At 34.8% G+C, this 14,530-nt stretch overlaps 1 protein-coding gene across 4 annotated transcripts in view; it reads left to right on the top strand.

Annotated features, from left to right (window-relative positions):
- The window catches only part of galnt9 (polypeptide N-acetylgalactosaminyltransferase 9), a 115,661-nt gene that overhangs the window by 95,327 nt on the left and 5,804 nt on the right, over window positions 1-14,530 (top strand). For all 4 annotated transcript variants that reach the window (XM_079871686.1, XM_079871687.1, XM_079871688.1 and 1 more), the window contains 3 exons: window positions 9,471-9,656; window positions 12,117-12,254; window positions 13,709-13,804. In XM_079871686.1, coding sequence (XP_079727812.1) covers window positions 9,471-9,656; window positions 12,117-12,254; window positions 13,709-13,804 — 420 coding nt within the window. The remainder of the gene's footprint in view (window positions 1-9,470; window positions 9,657-12,116; window positions 12,255-13,708; window positions 13,805-14,530) is intronic.

The raw sequence follows: 14,530 nt of genomic DNA on the forward strand, positions 1-14,530 counted from the left end.
AGTTTGTTCTTGTATCCTTCTGCAGAGTTTCTCCCTGCTAGTTTTGCCTTTATCTTGCTCACATGGGAAATGAAGGGTAATATTCTCTGAAAACTGCTTAGTAATGAGGAAAAGCTCTGCACAAATAAATCTGAATGCAATTGAACCTCTAGTGGGTAGAAAAACAGATGTTAACTTAGTACAAAGTGAATCCTTTCTAGATAGCATTTTAATAATTTGTTTTGGCTTCATAACTGACATAGGCTATTTACAGTCAATTATTTTATTTTGCCCAAAAAAATTCCCCCGTTTTTTTTCTCTCTCACACAGCTCAAATGGGTCATACATGAAATTGTACAGCTGCCTGTATATATTATAAAGAAGGTTCCTCACAAGGGGATCGTCATGGTGGGGGTCCTTGACCTCAGATAGTTAGCAACCCCTTATTTAGAATATTGGACCTTAGCGTGCTTGCATTTGTCTGACAGTTTAAAGCCAAGCCTTGATTTATGATATCTAACATCCCTGAGCTTAAACTTTACATTAACCTTCAAACATCACTGCATTATATATCATCACATGCTCTGCCTGAGAAGATTGTTTTTCCTGCTACGCTCCAAGAACTCCACAGCACACCACCTTCACTAGTGGCTTAGACATGTAATGTGAATTGGAGCAAACATTTACTGTATCAGCCCTGAACAGCAACCATAAACCTTCATTTACCTCAAAGGATTAAGTCATATTTGAAGGCCAGTGTGTAAATTCTTCTTTTTTATGTGACATTATGATAAGTACGTGCCATCATCCAATCCTATTTCCTTATGCCATGTTTATCTTCTTCATGTCTTGGCAAAAACTATTACTATGCAACTCAGTTCAAACAGTTTAAAGACCCTCTGCAAACACAGTTAGCGACGACTGAGGGGGAAATGATAATTCATTTAGTAAAGCTCACTAGCAGAAATGCAGCCTATGCATCTCATCCTGTCCTGGGAGGGAAAATGAATATGTAATTGGGAATCTTAAACTGTTTTTTTTGTTTTTTTTTTAAAGAATGTCCCCAGAGGGCACAACTGAAAAGTCGATTATCCTATTTGAGTTGCTCACAGTGGACATATGCTTTCAGGCTCAAGGCTTCTCTTTCATACTCCAGTAGCCAACAAGTCTAGCCAGATTTATCCTTCCTGTCCAAGTATAAGCTCAAAAAGTTTAATTTGGGTGTTGTTTAATGGCATACATATTTATACGTGTTATTTTATACCAGTATAGTATTTATGAATATTTTGAATTCGATTTTATCTTTATATTTATGTTTTTATGTAAGTTTAGTTTAATTCATTTTGTTATGTGCTATAGTCATTTTTATTAGTTCAGTGAGTTCCTAAGGCAACGTTTAAGTTTTTAATTTAGTATTTATACCCCCGGTTGCTTAAAGTAATAGTTCACTTCAAAATGAAAATTCTGTCATCATTTACTCACCCTCAAGCTGTTTCAAACCTGTATGAATTTCTTTCTTCTGCTGAACACAATAGAAGATATTTTGAAGAATGTCTCTTACCAAACAGTTGATGGACCCCATTGACTTCCATAGTAGGATAAAAATATTATGGAAGTCAATGGGGTACATCAACTGTTTGATAAGAGACATTCTTCAAAATACAGTATCTTATTTTGTGTTCAGCAGAGAGAAAGAAATTCATACAGGTTTGAAACAACTTGAGGGTGAGTAAACGATGACACAATCATTTTGAAGTGAACTATTCCTTTAAGCCTAGTCCCAGACTAAAATTATTGAGCTGTTTTAACTGAAAACAACCTGCACTGCCATATCTTAAAATATGTCAGTGTCATTGTTTTGTTGCACACCAGTAATTATTTTTTTAGCATTTCATTAAAAGCTACTTAAATGTCCTAATTGAACCAAGGCCTAATCATTGCTTAATCTAAGCCCTGTCTGTGAAACTGGGCCTTATTTTGTTTTATTTCAGCTTTATTTCAATTAACAAATATGTTGCAAATATGCTGACTAGCTTCTGTTTCTGCCAAAATACCACAGTTGCTATGGTTATCTTAAAGTAAAATCATAGTAAATGATTATGGGACTCTTTCAGGTGTCCTTTTTGGTTGACACTGATTTCCAATACCAAGTTCCCACAGTTTTACTCTAATAATTGTATTTACTGTGGTATTTTGACTGAAAGTATAGTCAGTTTGGTACATTTTTTTGGGTAATGAAACATGAGGCCCTATCATACAATTGGCGCAATGCAGCGCCAGGCGTGTTTTTTGCTAGTTTCAGCCCGACGCAGTTATCATTTTCACGACCTGCGCCACGTTGTTTGAAAAGCCCATTTGCACTCATTTGTGCGCCAATGGGCGTGCTGGCCTGAAAACAATGTGTGTTCAGGCGCATTGTTGGCGCATTGCTATTTTGAGGCAACTGAAATAGACTGCGTCATTGACCATCTGAAAAGTGGCCTAAAGTCAATGGCGCAATTAGTTTTTTTGTTATTTAAAGAGCGCGTTAGTAATATGCGCTTATAGGTGGACCATTTTTCCCATCGTTAAACTAGCAAAAGTGGATTCAGACAAGCAAGTGCACTTGTACCGTGCGCTTTAGACCATGCACTTAGATTGTTAAAATAGGGCCCTTGATGTCAAAATCATTTTTAGTAGCTTTTGGAAATCTCAGTTTGAATTACCGTGGCACTTTTATCTATCTACTGGTCTGACAGCATTAAGTCATGGCCTTTTATTGCTATTTTTATCATTGTAATGATCATCAATAGCGGCGGATCATTGAAACAGAAAGCACAGGCTGGCAAGTGGGTCCAATTAAATTAGCCAGTGCTTGATCTGAACCGTACATCACATAAAACCGTCTGATATAATTAACGTGATTAAAATAATATATGGCAAAGCTTTGTCTGTTCCCTGTCATAGGAAGAATGGGAAAGAGAGAGAATATAATGCTCGGGGAGCGAGAGAGGAGGAGCGGAATTTTCTCAAAGGGTTGGGATGTGTCTCAGAGGATAAGATGATGTAACGTTTTTTTAAAACAACTGAAAACACATCACTCAAACACTGCCCAGACGTGGTTGATTAAGAGTTAGAGGGAGGAGTTAATGAATTGCACCAGCTGATAGCACCATTATTTTGCTTGTGCTTTTTGAATTGTTTTAGCACACAGTTCACTAAAGGAATTATGCAAATCATGTAACTGCAAACGCACCCACAAAATCTGGGCTGAACGCATTTTGCTCACCACAATTGCCAATCTTCAGGGGTTGGTTCTGATAGCTGTAGGTTTTTGGAAATGCCTGATTAAACTGGATTGCAGATGGTTTGTTAACAAGAAATACAGCAAACATTCTCCCTGTTTAGTGCATTCCCCTCAAATACAGCTTTCAAACACACTCAACTCAAAAGTTTGGGGGTCATACTTTTTAATACTTTTATCCAGCAAAAGGATACATTAAATTGATTAAAAGTAACAGTAACAAAAAAAAAAATGCTATATTAAATAAAATGCTGTTCTTTTGAACTTTCTATTTAACAAAGAAGTTTTCAACTCTGATAATAATATATTCAACTCTTATAGATAATAAGAAAAAATGTTTCTTGACAGCCAAATCAGCATCTTAGAATGATTTCTGAAGGGTCATGTGACACTGAAGACTGGAGTAATTCTGCTTTGCCAATACAGGAATAAATTACATTTTACAATATATTACAACAGTTATTTTAAATTCTAATAATATTTCAAAATATTACTGTTTTTACTGTATTTTAATAAAATAAATCCAGCCTGAGCATAAAATACTTCTTTCCAAAACATTAAACAAAATCTTACCAACCCTAAACTTTTGAACACTAATGTAATATTGTCATAACACTGAGCTTGCAATATTTACAGCAATTTTTATTTTGTGTTGATTTTATTTTGTATTTTTTGTTAATTTAATCATTGATTTTTTGTACTTTTTCTTTTTATACTTATTATATTTTCTTCCTGGCTGTAGCTCCTTACTGTTGTACTGCCACCATCTTGTTCTGCATGTGTTCTTTGACCTTGATGCCTCTTCTCCAGACTGCTTAATTACGGATGAAAAAAAAAAAAAAAAAAAAAAGTGGAACTCAGTAATGACAATCCCTCCCTCTCGGCATGAGGTAAATGTGTTTCTGTCAGTGCTGTTCAACAATCATCATTTCATCAACATGGCTCCTGAGTCCAAAGAGAGTCTGATTTGTTTTACTAAGGAGCTCTGCAGGAAGACGTGCAGGAACGTGACCTGCATGCCACTGACCTACCGTCCCTTCAATCATACCAAATCACTCCCGCTTGTAAGAAAAGAAGGTCAAATCTAAACAGTAAAAGAGATCATTTTTATTGAGGACATCTTACATAAATGCTATTATTTATTCAGTGATACCCTGTCATTCAGAAGCAAGCATAAAAAACAAAGGTTATAGCTGGATATGAAAGAAACCACTGAAATGCATTGCATCGACTCTCTTTAAACACTTACTTATGCAGAGCTGAATATGAAATCTTTGATAAACAATGCCTTGCTAACAAAACGTGTGGCATATGCATCTGTGCATTTTCTTTAAATATGCCTTTTTTAAACTTCAACTTTCTTTAGTGTGTAATGTTGCTGTTTGAGCATGAAAAAATGTCTGCAAAGTTACAAAGACAACTCCAAAGGGAGTTATTCTCTATATCAGTAAGCACTGTTTCTGAACTCCCTGATACGCCTCAATTGATTCTTGAGTTTTCTTCCGGGAATGAACACATCACAATTTTCATTTAAATAATTGTGTGTTGAAACTCGTGGTTATGGTAAGGGGCGTGACATTTCCCAAACATGCTAGAAGCAGTTGACTAATCACAACACACTGATCCAGGCGACCAATCAGAGCACATTGGGCTTTTCGGAAGAAGAGGCTTCATAGAGACTGGAACTAATCAGGGGTATGTTCCCCAAAAGCATCGTTAGCCAACTATAGTCGCAAGTTCCGTCATTATCAACATAGTTCAACGAGTCTGTGTTTTCCGAAAAACATAGTTATAACGAACATTCGCAAACAGCATCGCAAAGTTGTGTGGTTGGAACGACAGATCTCGAGCTGTGGTTAGAAGCATAGTTTCTTGTTTGCATGCCATGTGGACTCAATAAATCCTTATCTTGAGCCAAATAAGCAAGCTAACATTCAGTACAATCTATATTTTTTATTTAGAACAATGTCATTTACGTCTTTTAGTTTGTCAAGAGATTAAAAGCGTTATTTTTGAAGAGTGCGCATGTGCGTACGTGCTCTAGTATGTAAGAATGAGCCTATGATTGAATCTGGAAATAAAGCAAAATAACTGAGAAAAATGAGAAATAGTCCTCAGATGCCATGTCCGTAATTTATCGCATAACATCTAGCATTATTTCGATCTCAGACAGATTCATTAAAAGAAGTTATTACTCCACCACATGCGTGACATCATTAACCAATGTAGTTGAATGACCAATTTGCGACAGTACAGTTTCGGGAAACAGTCGAGACTAGCTAGTTAATTTCTTCAACAATGCATCGTCGGTACTATGTTAAGCAGAGTTACGTCGTTGTACGGGAAACGCACCCCAGAGCGTTTCCGACAGACTGGAAAGAGAGGTGCTGCAATAATGTAAAATATGTAGAAAAAAATAATAATTTGAACATTCAAGCATGAAAATCTATTCTAGTAAACCCTAAAAACAAAATCAAGACTTTGTAAAAGGGCATAACGTGGCCTCTTTAATGTATTAATGTATTTCCTATTGAAACAGGAAGTTGCAGTGGGACATTTAAAGCTTGAGCCTTTCTTGACCACAGACGAAAGCAATAAAGACAACAGGCAAACCATGATTTGATGTTCTGATTCAGAAGCAGGTAGTCTTTATTTAAAGGGAATGCAACATTCTCATTCTAAGAGCATTTTATTTGACAAAAATGAATATGCCTCTCCAAACAAGTCATTCATTTATTTATTTTTTGGTTCAATTAAAATTAAAATTGAATTTTGTCAACATTTAGAAGTGCATTAGCATATAGATAACCTTAATGCTAACTCCTATTTTGATGGTTTTTATCTTAGAATTGTAATATAGGTCCTTTGACTTCCTTCTCAGAGAATGGGCAGTCTCTTTACACAACTCCAATCCAAACAGTGAGGGCTAACAAGTTAATTTGTTGTCTTTTGTCTGTTCCGTGACTGAAAGTAGGCTTTTATTGAGCTTGAACAAAGCATACAATGGAGTATTCATTGTAGAGAGAGAGCAGGAAAAAATTAGACCTACAGCATGTGTCGTCTGGCAGTAAGAACATAACAGGATTCTACTACTGAGATTGATTTTGTACACCAAGGTTGCACTATGGATCAGTGGTGCTGAAGTTGAAAGTATTTCCACTGCTAATGAAAGTCAGTGAATGCATAGCTAGTTCCATTAATGTCACGGTTAGTGGAAGACAGAGGACCGCAAGCTCTCAAAGCGAAGGAGTGTAGAAGAGATGTAGTGCACTTCTACTATAGTATTTCTCAATCGTAAAGTCACCAAAGATGCAAATACGGTTCAAAACAACATTTTTCAGAAAAAAATAAAAATAAAATGCATTATATTATTTAACTGATTTACTCCTAATTTGGTTTTGTTTTTGTTTTGGGGTTTTTTCCACCACAGTTTTGTCTCACTTGATTAGTTCTAGGTGTTGTTTGTTTTTCATTATTTCTGTGTATTTGTGCATGTACAGTATGTTGTTCTCCCTTTATTTGTCTAGCTTCTTTTAATCAAGCATATTGATTTAATTAATTTTCTCTTCAATTAGTTCTAGTTCTACAGATTTTTCATTTATATTATAGATGTTTGTCCATTTAGAGGACTCTTAAATGAAGGAAGTGGGCTTGTAAACTATACCGTTCAAAAGTTTGGGGGTGGTAAGGTTTTTTAATGATTTTGAAAGAAGTCTCTTATGCTCACGACTGCATTTATTTGATCAAAAATACTAAAAAACTGTAATATTGTAAAATATTATTACAATTTAAAATAACTATTTTAATAAATTAAATAATTTAAAGTGTCATTACTCCAGAAATCATTCGAATATGATGAATTTGGTCCTCAAGAATTTTTTTTATTGTTATTATCATTATCAATGCTGAAAACAGTTGTGCTGCTTAATATTTTTGTGAAAGCCATACTTTTTTTCAAGATTCTTCAAGATAGAATGTTCAAAAGATTTTCATTTATTTGAATGTTTTGTAATAGTGCATATCTTTACTGTCACTTTTTCTACATTTAATGTATCCTTACTGGAAAAAAAGTATTAATTTCTTCTTACTGACCCTAAACTTTTGAACAGTAGCATATATCATAACAGAGGTCATTTACATATAGAACTCATAGACTTTTCAGGAAAAACATCATGACTGATTCTGATGGCCATAATGAGGGTAGAACATTTTAATTTGAAACTTGGTGCAAAAACCTTTGACCAAGTGCTAAAAAGTGTAGAATGTGTGGTCTTTTCAAGTCTAGTAGAGTTGCTATTGCTGTTTAACATATTTCTGTTTTAAAGCACAAGGATGCCATACCCAGTACTGTAACGTTAATAGCCAATTATTAATCTACATGTGTTCGTTTGTAAGAAGCCGGCCTCTCAGGTCAGCAGACCTTCTGTATCTATGAACAGAAAAGCAGTTTCAGCAACGTTTCCTTGAACTTTCTTGTGCCCCTGTCATCACTGAAGAAGCAGGCTGGCTCTGGTTTATAATGGCCCAATTTCCAAAGTTATCAAGGCAAATTTCATTAAAGTCCCCCTGCAGTCAATAATTTTATCACTTAAAACTCATCTTTGATCACCAACATTTTTTACTTGAAGAAAATCTTCATGCCTTAAAATAGCTTGAATGTAACTCTACACCCTTGCCTGATTTAGTATACACATTTCTATGAATATGCAAATTAGCCCCGCCTCCACTCACTCACACTAGCTCAGAGATCTGAGAAAATACTCATGGTGTTGACTTATGAATTTCCACATGGTTTGTCTTAAAGCATATTAAAAACACCACATAGACATATACACAACATTAAAAGCTGGATTTTCACCACAGGGGGGTCTTTAAGTTACTACAACTTAATTAAAAAAAACACATAAATTAGTGTTTAAATGCACAATATTAAGTTCATGTAATGATCAACAATATGTCAACAGAACTTAAAAACTGTTTGCAACTTAAAAGGTTTAATTAAATCAGTAAATTAGAATTGTTAAGTTCCAACCATGCATTTGTATAAGTTGTGGTAATAGGTCCTGTGTATTACTTTTTAGAGTGTGCATTTACTGCCTGTTTTTTAATATATTTCTATGATGTGGAGGCAGACAGAGTCAGCATATTAGTGTGACTGGTGGGTCTCAGGGGAAGAACATATTTGCACTCGTTCTTCCACACATTCATTTATCATCCCCTGTTTCTCTCATCTCAGCACGAACTAATGGCCCTTAACACTTAATTGCTGTATCAAGCAAGCTCACACACTTTCTATTATGAAGGGGCAAACCTCATTGGGCAAGTAGGCGTCTCAAATAAAAAGCAGATCATTTTGAGCACAATATGATGTTTGGATGAGAATGTTTAGATGGCAATACATTTCACTTTTTTCATTTGCTGTAAATTGCACATCATTTGTTATGGCTATATGCTCACTGTCACAATCTGGACTGGTCTTCTCAGAAAGTCAAAACAGGTATATTGTGAAATAATATTACCATTTAAAATAACTTGTTTTTCTATGTGAATATATTTTACAATGTCATTTATTCCTGTGACGCCAAAGCTGTATTTTCAGCATCATTACTCCAGTTTTCAGTGTCACATGATGCTTCAGAAATCATTCTAATATGTTGATTTAGTGCTATTATTGGTTCTTACTATTATCAATGTTGAAAACAGTTTTTACTGCTAAATATATTTGTTGAAACTATGATTACTGATAATGATTATATTCGCTTTTTTTTTATATGTTTCCACACAAATATAAGGCAGTACAAGTTTTGTCAACATTGATAATAATAAGAAATGTTTCTTGAGCTCCAAATTAGCATGCTCTGAAGAATCATGTAAAACTGAAGACTGGCTGCTGAAAATTCAGCATGCCATGGCAAAATTATATTTTAAAATATATTCAAATACAAGTAAGTTATTTCAAATTGTAATAATATTTCACATTCATTTCTGTTTTTACTGTATTTTTCATCAAATAAAAGCAGCCTTCTTTCAAAAACATTTAGGCTAAACATTCTTAATTATTCCACACTTTTGAGTGCCTGTGTAACTACCTTGATGAATCAATGTTAGGCATCTTAGCATCAGTTTTGCACATGCTTGAAACTTTTGTTCACACAATATTAAGAAAAAGAAAAATAGATTTAAATTAGTTTTACTCTCTCTATCGCAGGTGTGGCAGTGTGGCGGCAGTATGGAGGTTCTTCCATGTGCCAGAGTGGCGCACATTGAACGTACAAAGAAACCGTACAACAATGACATCGACTACTATGCCAAGAGAAACGCGTTGCGGGCAGCAGAGGTCTGGATGGATGAGTTTAAGTCCCACGTCTACATGGCCTGGAATATCCCCATGAATGTGAGTGAACGTTTTAGTAATCACCCTCACCCAGCCTAATTTGTTTGAGTCTAGGCAGCCAATGGTTAATGGAAAATGATTGCTGTGATTAATTTTGTCCTGATTAATTTACTTGCGTGTCTTCTGCGCAAGGCACAGAACAAGATTGTAGATTAAGTTTGGCTGCTTGTCAGAGTCAGTTTTAATGTCGTCCTTAACGCACAGTTACAAATGCTACAGGTTTCATGCTGCAAATACATAAGCTGTATGTCAATTTAGGTTTTTTTTTATTAAGGGCACTCTTGTACTTTGCAATTTCCAGCATTAAATTCATAAAATATGCATTTAATTGAATTAATTATGATTTGTAAACACAGGCCATTTTTCTTCCTGATATGAAAAACTGTATTGAAAAGATAATTCATCCAGAGCCAGCACTTAAGTTATTAAAAGGTTTAATTGCATTGAAGTGTTTCAGGATTGGTCTTGGTCAATAAATGTAATGAGATACTTCACCTCTTAACCGTTATATCAGACTATTTTAAAATGGAAAGCAAGTTCATAATAGCCAAGTATACATTATTAATAGTTATTCATAATGCAGTAGTGTTCAATTCCACATGGTGCATTCCTGTCTATTACAAAAGTGCCCTCACTAAGCTTGTAAATGGTCTTCAGTGCTCAATGATAGTGATGTTTATTTATAAAACACTTATCATAGTCAATACAGAATTTAGGCCTGTTTCACACAGCACATAAACAGTACAGATGCAAAACAGCGACGTACAGCAAATGCAACTGTAGTTTTTCATGCTTACAGTGTTTCTGTTGCGTATCCAAAGGACAGATTTATACAGAAAATAAAATGATTCCTTCTCTTCTATGAATCTATTCTAAATTAATGTTTCCTTTATATAATGGCTGTAATTTATAAAATGGTTATCTGTCAGTTTGTTTGTTTTTTTCCAAACAATGGGTGCGTAGCTTTATTATTTTATGTTGCTATACATAAAAGCCTTTTTTGAAAAAGATTGTATTGATAAAGTGAGGTTAAACTCTTAGGTTACATCTTTTATTTATTTATTTTTTCCAACATTGAATTATTATATTTTATTTTATTTTCCAGCATTAAATTATTTTATTTTATTTTATTTTATTTTATTTTCCAGCATTAAATTCATAAAATATGGATTTAATTGGATGAAGATGAATGCATTTTATTTTATTTTTCATAATTATTAATATTTTTTATTTTATTTTATTTTATTTTATTTTATTTTATTTTATTTTATTTTATTTTATTTTATTTTATTTTATTTTATTTTATTTTATTTTATTTTATTTTATTTTATTTTTCGCAACTGTAGTGCTGTAGCCCTGCCAGGTCACAACTGCTGTAGTCATAGTATGATTGCAGCTATGTATATAAAAATGTTATTGCTTGACTGAATTAACTGCTAAAATGCATTTGAAATACAGTCACTTTCATTTTTGCTTACTGACGGATGACTTCATTGCTTCTGTTGTAAACATAAATTAAATTTGATGTCATAATAAATTGTTACCCATCATTACACACATATCAATTTAGCTTCTACATAGACACATTATAACACTAGAGAGTTGTGGCTGTATGTAAATATTTCAAGCCTCACATTGTAAGTGCTTTGTATTTTACACACTTTAATTAACTCGGCATCAAAACCAGTGAAAAATATGGATGAATACTGAAGGCTTCTCAACTGTTTGGTGCAAACCTCTCAAATACGGGACAAACTGCATTCGGTATGCACTGAACATAGTTGTGTTTCCTGAACAACAGAACGATTTTTGTATTATACAGGATGGTTGGCAACCCTACTCCTATTAGCACTTCCACTGAGAATCAGATATTGAGTTTTAGATTCTGAGCGTGTTTTTGAATACCATTAGAAGTTCTTTGCTTCAGTCCACTGAGCACTTCTCCATGCTTACTTGAGCCCACTCGCTAGTGCTGGTAATTAAACAGATGATTAGCATGTTAGCGGCTCCTAATGAATGAACAATTGCAGTCTCCCATGACTGACATAAACGCAAACACGCACTCCTCCTGTTCTCCCTGACAATTTTCATACGGATTAGAGCTCTTTTGTTTATGTGCGATGGTCTGATGATGGAACACGGTGAATATGAAATTCAAAATGATGAATACGAACTACCAGAACCGACTGTCCTAAGCTACATAACCAGTCCATAAAAAGCTTGAACAGTCTGTGAAGTTAACAGCAGGTTGCAGAAAATGTAATCCCATTAAATTAATAAATGAACAGTTCTTTAATTAGCGGGCTAAATTCATAACACCATTTATTATTAGTGTGACAATAAATCCTACAACATTTCACTTGGGGTAGTTGATTTAACTTTTTCCAGCATTATATATATGTATATATATATATTTAATATAATTAACTATATATAAAACGTAACTTTCTGTTGTTCTAGAACCCAGGAGTGGATTTTGGAGACGTGTCGGAGCGCGTAGCACTGAGGACGAAAATGAACTGCAGGAGCTTTCGCTGGTACCTCGAGCATGTCTATCCCGAGATGAGAATTTACAATAACACCATCACTTATGGAGAGGTAATAAAGACAAACCAACCCCTTTATGCACCTTTCAAAACAACCAAACCTTTCATAGAAATGCATGTGCTTTCATACACTGTTAGTTTAATGCCTCTGTACTCCTGTGAAGAATCCATCATTCTGTTACACTTTGTTTTTGGCAGGTTTTAAAGTAATAATGTGAAGAAAGGACCATAATAGATACAAGCTGATATTATTTATTTGACTAAATCTTTCATTTTATCCTATAGTATATCGCCATTTCCATATGATTACATTATTTAAGCACTGCAAGTTACATTTTTGGACTGAATGGTAAAAACTGCAGAAATACAACAGAATTTTAAAGGTAATTGGTTTCCATAGCAACAGTGTAGCAAGCATTGGGATTAGCTCCAATTTCCTCATAATGAGATATAATGAGGCCCTTATTAACTTTAGAGTGTGTGTGGGTTGAGGGAGGGAGGAAGGGAGGAGTGTGTGTGTGTGTGTGTGTGTGTGTGTGTGTGTGTGTGTGTGTGTGTGTGTGTGTGTGTGTGTATGTGTGCCCTTGTTTATATTACATTGTGGGGACCAAATGTCCCCATAAGAATAGTAAAACCTGAGATCACCTACATTGTGGGGACCAGCCAGCGGTCCCCACTTTTCAAAAGGCTTATAAATCACACAGGATGAGTTGTTTTGAGAAAGTAAAAATGCAGAATGTTTCCTGTGATGGGTAGGTTTAGGGGCAGGGGCAGTGTAAGGGGATAGAATGTACAGTTTGTACGGTATAAAAACCATTACGTCTATGGAGAGTCCCCACAAAGATAGTGAACCAGACATGTGTGTGTGTGTGTGTGTGTGTGTGTGTGTGTGGGGGGGGGGGTCAGCTATAGCCAAATATCCCCACAAGGACGGCAGTAATGGAAATCTTTGACCTTGTGGGGACATTTTTTGGTCTCCATGAGGAAAACCGCTAATAAATCATAAAGAAGAGTGTTTTTTTGAAAAAGTAAAAATGCAGAAAGTTTTCTGTGAGGGTTGTGTTGAGGGTTACATCATTATGTCTATGAAAAGTCTCAATAAAACATGGAAACCCAACACGTGTAGAATTCAACAGGCCTAAATCTCAATAGAAGAGAAATCTAACAGCGTTTTCAATTTGTTGGAGAAAAAATGAGACCTGCATTTCTACATTGATCTCTGGAACTGCAGGGGCGGAAAATCTATAGCTGTATTGGAATAGTTTGTCTCTGAAAATATCCCCGCTAGATCACAGATTCCACATATCTCATCCTCTGCCCAGTATTAGGTTTTATGGACGGTCAATGTTGTCATCTCCCAAATAGATTTGACAAAGCATGTGTATGTGCAATTATATTCAGCCTTCAGAGCAGCACAAATGCTATAGGCTTAATTGGGTTACTTAATAGTACATTGTGCTCATGCTTCATGCGTCTTTGTTTATGATTGTTTATTCATTTTTTCAGGTGCGAAACAGTAAAGCCAGTGGGTACTGCCTTGACCAGGGGTCAGAAGAGGATGACAGGGCCATACTTTACCCATGTCATGGCATGTCATCACAGGTAAGTGTTTTTTGTTTGTTTTTGTATAGGTCAGTATTGATCAAAAGTGACAGTTAAGACTTTTAAATTGTTGAAAAAAAAAAAAATTCTATTTCAACTAATACATTTCAGGAATACATTTTAGCTTAGTATATACAGTATACTATATATACCGGTACCCTTAAATTAAAGTGCCTAATACATTTTATATATTAATAAAAACAATATTTTAAAATTTGATATTTGCAGTCACTGCATAATTCTTATATTTCCATATGCTGATATTTCATTGCCTTCATTTAGTAGTGATATATTAATCACCATAGACATGAACGGGACATGTTTAGTGTATTTAGTAGTCGCCTGATTTTTTTTTTAGTGGTAAAAAAAAAAATCCCCTCAATCTTGTTCTCAATCTTCATGTGGTTACATCATTGCATTCACATTACATTTATGTCCTGAACAGACAGCAAAAATCTTGTTACTGGCAAATGCAAGGACAGGGAGCCAAGAATATGCCACATTTGCAAAGATAAATTACTATATCAACTTTGACATATGCAGCGGTTTGGAGAGGGGGAAAAAATGCACCATTTTCACCAGCACATATCGATGCGAATTGCAAGAATTAAATGAGATTTGTAATTGAAAAACTTGTCAACCTCAATGCACTCTTATTTGACATTGCCTGGAGACAGAGAGCCGCTTAGGTTGAAATTACCTGTTGATTATATCTCAATTTCTGTG

Source organism: Squalius cephalus (genome assembly GCF_949319135.1).
Source record: "Squalius cephalus genome assembly, chromosome: 5".
In the NCBI taxonomy this organism is placed as follows: Eukaryota; Metazoa; Chordata; class Actinopteri; order Cypriniformes; family Leuciscidae; genus Squalius; species Squalius cephalus.